At 50.8% G+C, this 15,293-nt stretch overlaps 1 protein-coding gene across 1 annotated transcript in view; it reads right to left on the bottom strand.

Moving 5' to 3' along the window:
* Positions 1-15,293, bottom strand: part of LOC108515740 (tetratricopeptide repeat protein 28) — a 52,138-nt gene that overhangs the window by 25,278 nt on the left and 11,567 nt on the right. Inside the window, exon 2 of the mRNA XM_017852868.1 lies at positions 10,104-10,248. Within this exon, the coding sequence (XP_017708357.1) occupies positions 10,104-10,248 (145 nt within the window). The remainder of the gene's footprint in view (positions 1-10,103; positions 10,249-15,293) is intronic.

The following is a 15,293-nucleotide window of genomic DNA, read 5'->3' as shown; positions in this document are numbered from 1 at the left end:
TGAGAACTGGGGAAGGCCTGGCCTGGGCACATGCTATTGCCAGGTGAGCACAAGGCTAGAGAGGGACATGGAAGCCAGACTGGGAGGGCGCTGAAGATCAGGCAAGAAAGTGTGGTTCTTGTTGGCTGTCAGGACCTGCCATGCCTTCTCAAGCTGAGCCCTGCAAAGCATTGAGAGGCAGCCTGCCTGCCTGAGGGAGAGGGGGCTATGCCCGGGAGTAATTCAGACCAGGGCATGCCCACCGAGAGAGGAGACAAGGAGACTTGCTGGGACTCAGTAAGAGTGACCTTAGTGGGTGAGGAGAAGTCTGAAATCCAGGCTGGGAGATAGGGAGACTGTTCTCTGAACCTCATATCCCAATTTGGAGGTCTGGGTCCTCCCTGCATCCTGCCTAGGAGCTGGTACCGAGCTTGGCACATGCATACAACCCTGGGTGAAGGCCCCCAAATGGGACCCCTGTCCAAACTGTGTGAAATGAGGCAGGTGACAGCCGCAGCTGTTCTCTGAAACGTGTGGGCTTGTGGGGAGACGGGTAGAACAGCAGGCTGACAGCTCCTGTTCAAAGGGGGAAACTGGTTGGACATGCTAGAGACAATGCCCAGGAAACTTGTGAGCTCTGCCTCTGGTGTATGCGTGCTGTCCTTGCACTGAAAGATTAGCTATAATCCAATGTGAACTTGAAAAGGGGAAAGCAAGTGACATCTCTATTCAGCTTACATATCATCAGGCAGCCTACAAAGGAGAGACATTCAAGGAAACACTACTCAGCACCTGGGCCTGTCAGCCTCGGAAAGGGAGTCTGCTGGCCTCTTAATGCTTAGGGTTGAACAATAAAGTGGCTCATGCACCAGCCTTACAGCAGCAACTACCAGAATCTCCAACAGATTCTAACAAAGACTCAGATGTTCTGACCTTTGCAGTTTCTAGTAATGGGATTTCTGAAAGCAGAAGATGACAGGGCCAGGTGCACTAGAATCTGTCCCTTCCCCAGGGGTGCCGCCCTATGCTCTCACCAAGGGGCTGTGACCCTGACTGTGGCAGTGTGAGTCCAGGCAGCAAATGATGCTTGAGAACCTACTGTGTGCCAGGCCAGGTGAGAGAAAAGGGGAAAGACACAGTGCTGGGCAGGCAGGCCACCATGCACAGTATCGCGGGGCTGCCCTGGGGCGTGGTGATGATGGGGTAGCGTGAAGGTGCAGTCTTTGTACAAGGAGAGGGTTGTTCCTTCTGACAGGGTGGGCAGTGAGTGCACTGGAGGTGGCTTTGCACAGCTATTGTCAGTTTACTGTCTCTCAGGTCCTGAAGCCCTTGTCACCATCTACACTGAGACAGGCTGCATTCCTTCGGCTGTTTCTCCCACGACATGCAGGGTGCTGAGCTGTGTCAGTGGAGTGCACTGAGGGGCACTGAGGAGGCAGGAGACCTCCTGTCGGCCTGGGTCAGTGATGGGTGAGGACATCCAGAGGCCTGCCCAGCCGCGAGCCCAGAGAACTGTCCCGTTGCCACCTTGCAGTCTCGGCCTGGTGATGATCTTCCCACATCCTTCTCTACATGGAAACCAGAGCCCCCACACTCCCAAGGCCTCCTGCCTGTGCAGGTGCCTGGACTCCCTGGCACCCATCACTGCTGGAAGCTAATGGCTGCTCTCCTGCCCACACTCAGGGGGCTACCGCTTGCCAGCAACTCCAGACTGGCTCTGGCCTGGTCAAACAGTGGACATATCTCTGTGTCCTGTGGGCTGAACCACACCTCCTCCCATGTTCATTCTTTACTGGGTACACTCCCTCAGCCCTAGAGAACCACACAGCTTCCCTATATCTTACAATTACTTGCTTCTCATAGGTAATAGTTCTCTATACTGAACGTTGTGGTTTCTGTCTCCAGATGGACCCAGAGGATGAAAAGCTGTGTCCAGTGGCCTGGGAAGGGATGCTGCATGCTGGGGAAAGAATAAGGGTTCTGAGGGGAGGCCTTGCCACAGAGTTTGGGGCAGTCTGCCAAGTCAGGGTGCTCCCAGCATCTGGAACTGCTAGATAGGAGGCAAGGGGTGAGAAACCATAGGGTTGAGGGTAGGGGATCTGAGCACTCCAACAAGACACTAACCTCTCTGCACCTTGGTTTCCAAACCCACAGGACAGCACTAACATCCATTCCTCACAGGCCTATGAGGCCAAGGTAGCTGCACAGTGGGTAAAGCATCTAGCCCCATGCCTGGCACTGGTGTGCACTCCGGACATATTGGTCAAATGCGAATTTACAACTGTCTTCAGTGCTTGGAATAAGGTGACACCGCCCCTATTATTTATACTATTCTTTTCTTCTGGTTCATAATCATTTTTCCAGTAGTATTCATTCCCTTTCTCTCTGGTGTTTACAAACATTCTGTGGCTAAAACAGACAAATGGTTTCTCTGGAACATCCAGCTCCGAATTTTAACCCAGAGACTATGAGAGACAGATGTCGTCACTTCCCCCTCACCTCATCTCCACGTCACTAAGGCTATCATCCACACCTACTTACTGAGCCACCACCAAGCAGTTACCCTGAAGTCCAGTTTCCAAGCCCACAGTTCTCCCAGGCAACCCCCAATGGATCCCGAATGTGTCACTGGGTGGTGAATTCTAATTGGATTGCCGTTTTGGTCAGTGGGGACCTTCTGTATATGCCCTGGTGAGTACAGGTCTTGAGCTCTTCAGAAAGCACTCATAGCGAATGTTATGTTGATCATGTCCTAATCTGGAGTTTAAGAAAGACGTGCTCCCTGTGTATCGCCAAGGTTAGAGGATCTACAGGTGACCCCCACAGGGCACCGGGGAGTTTCCTTTTTACTGGCAGACACGGCAGGCCTCTCAGGGGTTCACAGTATCAAAGGCCAGAGGAATGAAAATCTCTGATCACCATGGGGGAAAGAAAGAAAATGCCTGGGTCCATGAGCTTTCAGACTGATTAGATTTGGGATGAAATGGACTTTACTGTCTACAGTAAGGATTCCAGAGGCAAAGGGCTGCAGGGTATCCAGATACCCCAGAACTGTGTATAGGGCTTCAAATTTTTTCCTGACTCATATTTTTGATGGAATAAATTTATCAAACAGAACTGTTTAAGGTAGAGGAGCCCTTTCTGTGATGCTTCTGGGAAATCCTGTCATCATGGGTAGATACATACAGTTTCGGCAAAGATCACACACCTCCTGGAAATCACCCTCAACCGTGACTGAAGCCTACCAAGACTGTAGATACTGTATTCCAGCCAGAAATAGAAAAGTGAACATTCAACCCATTCAACTGTATTCTTTGGCCAAACAACAGCCCACTTGTTTGCCTGAAGAACCTAAGAAGGTATTGGAGAAACGTGACCAATGGCCAGCAAGAGCCAGAAGGGCTTGCCTGAAACCCAGGGTCCAACATCAGCCAAATCAGCTTGAAGGGACTGTTCAAGCTGCAGGAGCCTCTGTGTAGTGGGCAGGGTTGGAGGGGCGGAGGGGAGCCTCTCTCTCTATCTTGGCTGACCTGGTAAAAATGATCCCTCCACCCTTAGTGGCAGAAGACCCTGACCTGCCTGGAACCTGCCAGGGTAAGACTAAGATGGCTGCTTGTTAAACACCAGCTAGAATAGAGCCAGCACCCAGATGACACTCACATAACAGCAGCCATCCAGGTGAGAATGCCACTTACGTAAGAGCTTGCTGGTTATCCTGGGTGCTGCCACCACTGGTTTTAGTCATACAGACAGCTTGCAAGTAATTGCCTCCATTTTTCCTCCTCCTAATCAGTTGTGAAAATGCTTGTTGTCCTTGGGTGACGTCTGTCCTCATTTGAATATCACTACAGATGTCTCAATCAGAAATCAATTAGACAGCCTGGTGATGGGGCTGCCAGTCTCAAGGGCCTCATCCTCTACCTCATACTGGAATCTAGGTCTGATTGTTTCTAAGGACAAAAATTCCTTGGCTATACCCAAGCCCCCCAATCTATTTAGAAAACAGGCAGCCACGTGCTCAGTCTCATTCCTGTTGCATCTGTTCTAGGAGAAGCCGACTTATCCTGCTACTTGATTTTGCAAGGGGTATCTTACAAAACACAAGGGAGTCCTTTCCCCCAGGGCAGTGATTACAGTCATGACCCAACCAAGGCCAAGCCACTCTCACGGCGGAGCCCTTGGCAGAGCTAGATGCCTGCTTTTACTCTTAGATGAGAAGTCTCAGCGCCAAGCACTGAGCTCCAGTGCTTGGAAAGCAGTTCAGCAAGCTAACAGACATAAAGAAGTTTTGAGTAAGTTTCTAGGATTATAAACAGGTGACTCCACACTTTGTGAATCACAAGCCAAGGTGAATGAGATGTCCTTTTTTTTCTGATCAAAGTCATTTGCTCTTGCTACCTGTCCTAGAACCTTGGTTTTTAAATTTAAATATAGGAAACAGGGAATTTAACTAAAGGGAAATAAAAATAAGGATAACAGAGACTCTATAACTAGAGCAAGTCCAAACTCTAAGGATCCAAAAAGATCCCCAAATCTGAACCTTTGAAGAGTAAGTTGACCAAACCTAAGGTATTCCTTAAATCTGGTTTCTTGATTATAGCAGCTGCTGGCTCTGGACGAAGGCCCCAACTGAAAACTGAGGGGTGATTTGGGATCTGAGTGGACGAGTGGCTTTGCCTACAGCAGCCCTGCTGAGCCCTGCCACAAGTTTGCTGCTGAGGGAAGGACACTGGAGAGAACTCTGAGGCAGCCTTGTGCCTTGCGGTGGTGGGGACAGGACTGGTCCAGATCAGTCCAGGGCAAGAAGCAGGGAAGTCCAGGTCAGAGACATGGGTTACTATCCTTCACTCTAATTTAATTAAAAACTAATGCCACAGACACAAACACGTCCCAGTAGTCCCTTTCATGCTAAACACTTGTAACTTTTCTTTCGTGACATTTTCTCCTTTGGGGACCACATAGGATCTGACTTAATGTTTGATGATGGCTCATGTGCAAATGCAACTGGGCCCTCCTCAAAGATAAGTGGACATGTTCGCCCTATCCTGACAGCAAAGAACAGCGTGGTTCCAGGAAACAGCCATGACAATGTTTCCCTTAAGCCAAATTAAATCACATACTGGTGTAAGGCCTATGGTAAAATATTATTCTGTTCCACTTTTCATACTGTCTGACCTAGTCCCTTAGCAATAGGACTGCGGCTAAACAAAGGCAGTTGTTCAAATAATTATATGCCCCATGTGAAGAGGCTAATCGTTTTAGTCTTGAAGTGTCAGTGATTCACAACCCTGGACTTCTGGCTTTGATGTGTATTCTCGCTGAAAATGTGGAGCAGGGTCTTACTCTGCCTGGCAGCTGACAGCGGCAGATCTGGAGCCAGCTGGCGGTATCATATCGCCCTCTTGTGGCCTCTGGAGCAGTGCGGGGGTGCTTGCCGCCAGAAGCAGGAAAATGATCCAGGCCTCCTCCTCCACCTGGGCAGTGCAGGTGATGTGTGCCGGGCCCTCCAGAGATGATGGGGTCACTGAGGCTGACCTGCCACAATTCGGCATGGCCCACTGGCCTCGGGTGCTGGCCTCCATCACCACCCTTAGCAGTCTGTGAGTGACCAGACATGAGAACACAGGCCCCTGGCCCAGATTTTCACCTGTCTTCCCCAGGTTTAGGACAGTGTGTACCTGGCACAAATCAGTAAATATCTGCTGAATGAATGAATACAACTGGGATGGAGACGACTCCTAATTAGACTTCAACTTTTCAGTTAAGTGTTTTTACTGATACACAATGGATCATTTTAGTTAGAAAAGGAATAGTGCTTGCTCTGATGATTTACTTTAATACCTTTAAAAAGGTTTCACTCTGTCTCATTTAAAGCAGCCAAACTCCTTCCCCTGCGTTCAAATACCTGACTCACAAAAGACTGTATTTGTAGATATCGGGAACTAAGGATGTGCTTTCCAACTGCATGCCTCACCTCAAGATAAGACTGCAGCCTGCGGGTGGGTTCAGGGGCCCCATCGCATTCTTCACACAAACAGCTCTGAAGGGCAGCAGAAACTCAGGGTGCTGCTGGCAGCATTTCGTTTTTTGAAATGCTGGTGACAGGTCTTTTTCCTTTTCCTAGTGTACAAAGGCATTATTCTGATCATTGTTCTAACTTGTTTGAGGCTTAAGTCCATAATCTTCCCGCTTCTTAGCACCCCTACAGGAAAATTAGGTTGTCCCGAAGCCAGCTACCACTAATCCTGATAGCATCTTTTATTCTTTAAGTCATGGGAAAGTCCGCAGGGAGAAAAATTCGAAAACACATGGTACAGCTTTTATACACTCAGAGGACCCCCTTCCAGGATGACCTGTGGCGCTGGGGAAGCACTGGGATGGGTCAAGGCAGAGCCACCTCCTGCCCTCCACCTCTTCGTGGCCTCCACCAAGTTGATTTCTGCCTCAAGTACAGAGCCCCCACAATAGTCACCGCCTTCACCTGGCTCAGCGTGGACACCTCGGCCAGTGAAACCATGCTTGGGGTGGGGCCTGCAGGCGTGTTGACTGGACCATGCCCCCACCCTGAAATCACTGTGCTGGCTGGCAGAGGCAGGGGGCTCACTAGATTCAAAGCTCCTCAAGAACAGGCCCAGTTCCTTCCTTCTGCTTCATCATCTTGGGAAAGCCCCCAGGTTCAACCCAAGAGTGGCCATGAAAAGCCTATTGGCTGATTTCTAAGTTGGCTCTTCTGCTTTCTATGCCAAACTAGACCCAAAATGCAATGCCGCTTTGGACCCCATACCATTCCAGAAAATTTGCTGACTACCAATGTGTACCAGGCCCTGTGACAGCTGCTGGGGACACAGAGATGAGGGGCAGTCCTTGCCTTCAGGGACTATAGGGTGGGCAGCAAGCACAGAGCTAAGTCCTGAGTCCAATCAGGCGCAGGTGCCTCTCTGTATCCCTGGGGGATTATTACAGGACACCCCTCAGATACCAAAATCCTCAGATGCTTAAGTCCTTGGTATAAAATGACATGGTGTTTCCATTAACCTTCATACATCCTCCTGTATACTTTAAATCATCTGTAGATTATTTATAATCTAGATTACCTAACAGAATGCCTACATATCACTTCATTCACATGGATTCAGTGTAGTAGTCAGCATGTAGCAAATTCAAGTTTTGCTTTTCATAACTTTGGGGAATTAAAAAATATATATTTTCGCTGGGCGTGGTAGTTCACGCCTGTAATGCCACCACTTTGGGGAGCCAAAGCCGATGGATCGCCTGAGCCCAGGAGTTTGAAAACAGTTTGGGCAACATGGTGAAACCCTGTCCCTACAAAAAATGTAAAAATCAGCTGGGAGTGGTGGTGCACACCTGTAGTCCCAGCTATTCAGGAGGCTGAGGTCGGGGGAGTGCTTGAGCCTGGGAGGTCGAGGCTGCAGTGAGCTATGATCACTGTCACTGTATTCAAGCCTAGGGGACAGAGCAAGACTCTGTCTCAAAAATATATATGTATGTTTTCAATCCGTGGTTGAAACCATAGATGAGGAACCCATGGATGTGGAGGGCTGATTGTCTCAAGTACCATAAAAAACATCCAGGTATGCCAGGGGCCCAGTGGTGGGGAGGGGAATGAAGGGGTCCAGGAAGGTAAGGAGAAGAGGCAAGGAAGGTTTCAAAGAGGAGGTGACACGGCAGCTAGGCCAGAGAGATGAGAGGAGCCTGCCAGCCCCAGATGACCTAAGCCTCATGGGGGCAGAGGTGGCAGTCACAGCCAGTCTCCATCTTTACCCTCTGCTCCCCTCCTGGTCTCCAAACACCAATGCAACATTAATGGAACAAGTAATCTGGGGACCTGAATGCAAAAGGAGAAATGCAAAGGGAGACAGGCAAAGGCCTCAGAAGGCCCAAGTGGGTAAAGATGGAGAGTCCAAACACCCTTCAGAGGAGCGAGGAGCAGGGATCCCTGGGAAATGCAGCCCTCAGGGCAAGCAGGAGGGAAGGCCGGTAGTAAGTCACTGAAATGGTTTGCATGGCAGTCAATAGCAGTAAAGAAAACTTGGAAAAGCAAGGGAGCTAGGTTTGTATTTCTTCCTCCAAGGTATGGCACATAAATCAGGGTAAGTGATTATGGTATCTGAGAAGCTTTAAGCTGGAGAATTCTCTGCAGTTTTGGTCATCTCATTAAAAGGAGGACGCAGGAGAGGGTCATAACCCTAACAAGGGAAGGACAACCAAGCACGTGCAAGGACTGCAAGAATGTGCATGCAAGGATGTGATTGGATCCAGGAGGCCCAGGAGCACAGGAAAGGCCTGGAGGGACAGTGGCAGTGACCTGGCACTCAGAAGAGGGATCTGGGCACAAGAAGGCACTGCTCGCCAGGCACACATTCACTGCTGCTGCTGCCTCAGGTGCTTTATGCACCTTTATGTTTTTTTGGAGACACGGTTGAGTTCTGTCGCCCAGGCTGGAATGCAGTGGTACGATCATGGCTCATTGCAACCTTGATCTCCCAGGCTCAAGAGATCCTCCTACCTCAGCCTCCTGAGTAGCTGGGACTACAGTTGTGCACCATCATGCCTGGCTAATTTTTGTAATTTTTGTAGAGATGAGGTCTCACTATGTTGCCCAGGCTAGTCTTGAACTCCTGGGCTCAAGTGATTGCCCAGCTCGGCCTCCCAAAGTGCTGGGATTACAATCAAGGGCCACTGTGCCTGGCCAGGTGCTTTACACATTTGTCTAACCTGCTCTAACCTGTTGCATTGGGTGCTATCATCCTCATTTTCTAATGAGGAAACAGATACTCCAGGAGAGGAAGCAGCTTTGCCACTGTCACCCAGCCAGAAAAGGGCAGGGCCAGATGCAAATCCAGCTCTGCTGGTTCCCAAAGGCTCTGTGCTTTCCACCACACCCTGTCTCCGCAAGCCAGAGAACGTCCAGAGGGCACTGGCAGGTAGTGCAGCCTCCTGACAAATATTAGGCAAGACACATCCTTGGAAGGCCAGGCAGGGAAAGGTATAGGCATTTTCTGGGGACAAAGAAATCATTGTGCAGATGTGGTTTCCTGGGGATACATTTCACTTCCGTCATTTGGCTGGAGCAGAAGAGAGAGCTTCTGAAGGCCACCCCAACAGCTGTGAGACAAATCTCCCACCTGGCTGCAGACTGCTGAGAAGAAGGCGCCATGCAGCCTGGCTAACAGCAGCCTGCTCGCCTGCTGCAGGCTCCCTGGGCTTTCCTAACAGTCTATGCAAAGGCATCTGATGGACCAACCATTGGGATTTGCAAAGATCCTGAGCCCTCCGGCACTCTCTGCTCAGTCAGAGGGCCGTGTCTGAATTAAAAAGTGATGTGCAAAGACCAGGGCAGATGAATACACACCACAGAAAACCTGTCTGTGGCAGATTATGCAAGGGTATCTTTAACATTAGACTCTATGGTGGAGTCAGTGATTCCCAACAATATCTGAGGCTGAGGGAAAGAGGGAGGTGGGAATTGATTCTGTGAGACTCCATCTCACCAGAAAGCATAGCCCTGGCTTGAAGTTGCTCAGACAAGATTCTAGGATGAGAGGTAGGGAGGTGGAGAAGCATTCATTCCTAGTAGGGTGTGGGCACAAGGTGCAAAGAAGCCCTCTGGGAAGGGAACAGCCATGGCCACATCCCCGAGGTGTCTGCTAGGTGGGAAAGGGCAGCCTCAGCCTCACGCTGATGCACAGCCTCTGCTGACAACTGCTTAGATGTGCACCTGCACCTCCCTGAGCCGCACCATCACTCTGTTGGACAGGCTGGGAAGGGAGCATCATTTCATTTTGTACATGAGGTCACTGAGGCTGAATGTACCTGGCTTGTAGGGAGCAGAGCTAGGGCTTGAACTCAGATTTGCAACTTGAATCTCAAGGCCTCATCCACTACCTACCTACCACCCACCCACCCAACCAACCAACCAAGCAAGTCTGTGCTCCATCTTATTTTTCAAATGCTCACTGAGAAGCTGGACAGAGCAGACTTGTGTTCTGGAAAGCCTCCGTTGTCTCGGGAGCCCATTTTGGTGTCTAAGATACATGTGGGCACTGACTGGTAACCGATGTGTTTTGACGTGGAGGAGCCTCGTGCTCCCAGGAGGTGCTTACCCCTTCCATGGGTGCGATGAGCAGGTCATACAGGGCACGGAGCGGGGGCTTGGCGAACGAGTTCTGCCTCCTGGGAAGAGAGGAGGTCCCGTCCTGGGTCGGTGACACAGTGTTACTGAACAGGCTCGTCATGCTCTGGCAGCTCCTGGGGAGGGAAGAGCCAAGGGATCAATCAGGGCCACTCAGACAGGTAGACTCATCCCGGCCCTCCCAGCCATGCCCCTGTATGGAAGACAGGCTGAGGCTTCACAGCAGCACCCCCACCAGCCTCCCTCCTAGCTCCATTCCCTTCTCTGTCCTTTCAGGTAATTTTCACACTACAGTGAGCACTGTCGGAAACCGCAGGGTAAACCAGCTGCACACAACAGCTTACATTTCTATGGAGTTTTTCTACATAATCAAATGTCCCTAAGTGCTGTTCAAAGGATTTAATTACATCCTGTGTGGAGCAATTGTGTGCAGGCAAACGTGAGGACCATTAGGAATCAGTGACAGCCACCAAGCTGATGAGGACAGTGCCCCAATGCCAATTAATTTACCATGTGGGGGCTGCAGACAGGACAAAGAGCATGTTGGCCCCCACCTTCGGCTCAGAGCAACCGCTGAGCACCCACCTGAGCCCCAGCATGGGCTCTGTGGCAAGGCAGTAGAAACCCCTGGCCCCATGGCCTCATTGGAAGATGCTATGACCAGGCAGCAGCTGCAGAGTGGGTTGGCTTCAGTATGGCTGTGTAGTTTTGTTTCGCTTTTAAATTTCTGTTCCAATGTTTCCAGGCATAGTTTTATTAATACTAAAGCATTTTCAACCCCAAGTACTCCAAGTTTCATACTTCCAACATGGGATGACAGCATTCACTGATTCATTCATTCATTCACTCATTCATTTGGAAAATCTTCCCCAAGCGCTGGCTGTCTGCCAGGCACTGGCATAGTCTCTGGGAACCTACAGAGGACAAAATGCACAAATGAGCAGAAGAGGTACAGGGAGGGGAAATTAGTCCCTTTCCAATGCAGCAACAGCTGCCCACATGCATCCTCTCAGCACCTGCCCTGTGGCCTGGCCACTGTGGCCGCAGCACAGCCACTGGTGACATTCTATGCCTGACTATTGGACGGTGATTTTTTTCTTTTTCTTTTCTTTTTTTTTTTTTTGAAAAAGAAAAGGTATCATCCTTCCTGTGGAAAGAGCTTTTAAAAAAAAAAAAAAAAAAAAAAAAAAAAAAGACAAGGTATTGCTTTGTAGCCCAGGCTGGAGTGCATTGTGGTGCAAACATAGCTCACTACAGCCTCAACCTCCTGGGCTCAAGTGCTCCTCCCACCTCAGCCTCCTGAGGAGTTGGGTCCACAGGTGCATACCATGACACCAAGCTAATTTGTAATTTTTTTTTTTTAGAGATGGGGTCTCACTGTGTTACCCAAGCTGGTCTTGAACTCCTGGGCTCAAGCAATCCTGCCACCTTGGCCTCCCAAAGTGTTGGGATTACAGACGTGAGACACCACACCCCACCATCAGTGATCTCTTAACCTTGATTTAGACACTGCATAGTTCAAGAGTTTCTGCTACATGTTCTAGGACCCTTAAGGGCAAAGACCATACCTTAAACCAGATACACTGCTGAGGTTCAGTAGGTACTCTGGCTACTGGTAATGACAGCAACTAGACTATTGCCCAAGAAAAACACAGAAGGCTGCTCCTCTCTGCTGGTCCAGGCCAGGAGCTGTGACATCAAAATAAATTATTTGAAAGATTCAGCGGTGTGTTTTCCAGGTAAGATCTCTACCCCTAGCTCTCTCCCACTCCTCCCAGTGATCTTGGCAATGCACCACTTGACCTAAATTCTAGGGTTGTGCCAAGCCAAGCTCTCAGCATCCTCAGCCTCCAGCCTGGTGCCTGTGAGAGAAAAGCAGAGCAGCAGGACTTGGAGGGCCAGGGAGCCCACTCACGTCTGCTCCCTGGCCTCACTCACTCTGGAAACGTGTAATTACAAGTGATGAGGGCTGCAGCATGTCTTTGCCATCAAAGCCAGTGAAGCACAGATAACCCTGGAGTGACACTCAGAGGCTCACTTAATTCCACAGAATACACTGCAAAGAGCAATTCTCCCCTCAAGGAGAGATTACCAAATTGCTCTCCTGAGGAGACGCTTTGGCATAACACGCGGTGTCTGTCACGGCACTGTTTGTTACCACACACACGTGTTCTCAGCAGACAGGGAGCACAGCCCCGAAGAGCCTAGGCTGCCATCCAGACAGCAGACGGGCAGCAGCAGGAGCACTAGGTGCCTTCTTTCTGTGTACTTCATGTTTCACAATTTAGATGATGGCCTGGACTATGGGCTCAGGTAATCCCAACTTGAGGCTCCTGAGTCTGATCAGTTCAGCTGGGGTGACTAGGGGGAGTGCCATGCCCCCAGACAATGCTGTGGCCCAAGGCCCTCAAGATGACTGATGGGGACATTCCACAAACCTCAAGGCCCTTTGGCTTTGAACTAAAAAGCCTCCTACTAGAGAAAGACTCCAGCTCTAGGGAGTTCTCAGGACAGCCCCAGCTGTCCAGGGAGACCTAGGAGTTCCTTCAGCTGCTCCCAAACTTGGCTACTTACTCTAACAAATCAGAACCAAACACCCGGCCCATCTGACCCCTCCCTGAGGAGCACAAGATGTCAGGTTGGGCAGTACCTGGAGGTCTGGGCAGGGCACCCCTACTGGCAATGCTGAACTGCACAAGGAAGTGCCAGGGAAAGGCTGGAGTCTGATGCTAGCCAGCAACTCAAAAGAGGAAAATGTCTGAAGAAGTGGTGGACAGACCTGCTGAGCTTGAATCCCAACCTTGGGCACTGCTTCATGCCCTGCAATCAGGGGCAGTGTCACCTAGGGGCAGGGAGTGTGGGTCCTGGAGAGGATGGCTGCAGCGCGTGGAGAGCCAGGTAAGGCTTGGGTGTGTGAGCTAGAGACAGGCATGGGGCGGGAGGGCAGAGACCAGGCTGTGGATTCCAGGACCTAAGTGCTAATGGCGATGGTATCTTTTTATTGAAAATGCCATGATCTCAGGGGCCCGATGGCGCTAACCCATCCCACATATGTCACTGCCCATGATATACCAGGCACCATGGGTGCCACCCAGGCCACGGGCCTTTGCCCTGGGTTCCAATGGAGGTGAGGCAGCACCGGGGACAAGCTGCTGACTCCCACTGCTGGTCGGGCTGAGCTGAGGGAAGCCTCTTTGGGACAGCACCATATGATCCGGGCTACAAGGGATGATTTGATGGTACCCTGCCTGGACAAAGTGGATGTGGTCATTCCAACAGAGGAACAACATAGGGAAATAGAGACTGGGGTGCTTGGGGCAGTGAGTGTGAGAAGTCATGCGGACAGAGGAGTGGGGATGCAGGCTGAAGAAGAAAGTGGGCCAGATGGGCCTGGGCAGTGGTTCTGGGGTTATACATGGGGAGAAGCAGTACTTCTTACCTCTTTAAACAACCAGGCTTGCCTGATCAGGAAGTTCCTCTCCCCAGGCTACCAGTTCTTTCCTAGGGGATGAGCATAAGGAGGCCACCTGTGTCTACACCCCTCCCCTGAGAACATTCCCCCCGTCCCAGGGCTGGGTTGCAAAGTAGCCATGATCAGGCCATCCTCACCTTGGGCTAACTTCAGTTGGAAAGCCAGTCAGGAATCTTTGACCAGGGCTGGCAAACGCAGCCATTCAAGGCACCTGTCTGATCTGGGAATATTTCCTGTAAGACCCTCTCTGGGTACCTGGGTATGTGCCCAGGCAGTGCAGATTCTTCAAGAACCAGATCCTAATGGGGTGGTCAGGGCACCCAAGCTCCAGTGAAGGCTCTCCCTCTGAGTCTCAGCTGAGCACCCCCTGCCTGGAACTTGACCTTGTTTTGCTCTCTCCAGGCCACCAAGCCCACCTGTGCCCCATTGACACTTGCTGACCTCTGCCCCCTAGATGCCACATCAAGTGCTGGCTCTCAGCCTCCCACCCTGGCCCTTTTTGCAACCTAGCAGCTCACAGACCAACTATCTCTGGAGCAACAGCTCCTGGACACTGACCCTAGCCAGCCCAGTCTCGGTGGGCCCAGCAGGACCTGGCCATGGGGCCCCTTGCACTCAGGCAGGGCAGGCCTTTGAGAATACCACTCTAATCTGCGCTGCTATTCAGTTGGGCGGCAGGGAGCACTTGTCCCTAGAGAGATCCTTTTCAAAATAAAAACAAAAGACTGGAAATAGTCCGTTAGTAATTATGAAACAACAAACAATAAACCAAAAAACCAACCAACCAACCTGAAACCATGATTTGAGGTCAAAGTAAATCCATCAAGACTTTCTCCCTGAGCAGGAGGCATCTGTGGCTAGCCGCTTGGCCCCGCAGCAGCAGCCTTCACAGGCCTTCATCTGCTGGGCCCAGTGCTGCCTTCCTGCCCACGCCTCTTCCTTAGTAGCTCTTCAGGCAGCAGCTGCCTCTGGTTTCTCCACGCTAGTGGCCCTGGTCCACCTTGACAACAGCCACATGTGGCTGGTCCCCACTGGGGAACTGCCCTGAGAGTGATAGGCTCAGGGGCAGAGAATGGGAGTTGGGGGCTGGGGGGATGGCGGGCAGGAGGAGAACAAGGCTGAGAGCTACTGATGGTCCCTTGAACCCTGGGAGCCCTCTGCTGGAGGTGCACATGGGGGGAGGGTGTCAGGCTGCGACTCAGAGGACAGGATGTGGCAGGACACAGCCCCTCTCTGGTTGCATGGGTGGACCAGAGGTTTCCTTGCCTCCACCATCATTAGTGCTGCTGCTGCCTTGTGCAGACTGCTGGGAGCTGGTAGGGGTGAGCTCCCTTTCACATGTAGTTTCTGTTCTCACTGCAACAGTTAAAGCAACCTACTGCAGCTATCTTACTGGGATACCTCTGCCTAGAGACCTGCATAAAGATATATTCCCAACAGATCAAAACAGCAAAGCAGTCAGTCAGCTCCTTAGCCCTGAGCCTTACTGTTCACAGCTGGGAGTGGACCACCAGTTTGCATAGACAGGTCACCAAAGAGCTGTGACTCTGGCAAGGAATGTCACTTTCTACTTCCCTCTTTTTCTTGCTGGTAAAATAAAGGGTTGGTCTAAAGTTCTTGTAGGGCCTCTTCCAGGGTTTTTTTTTAATTTTTTTTTTTTTTTTTTTTTTTTTTTTTTTTTTTTTTTTT

This window comes from Rhinopithecus bieti, unplaced genomic scaffold, assembly GCF_001698545.2.
Source record: "Rhinopithecus bieti isolate Rb0 unplaced genomic scaffold, ASM169854v2 scaffold_2314, whole genome shotgun sequence".
In the NCBI taxonomy this organism is placed as follows: Eukaryota; Metazoa; Chordata; class Mammalia; order Primates; family Cercopithecidae; genus Rhinopithecus; species Rhinopithecus bieti.
The sequence above is the reverse complement of the archived record's forward strand: the minus strand, read 5'-3'. Positions and strand labels throughout refer to the sequence as shown.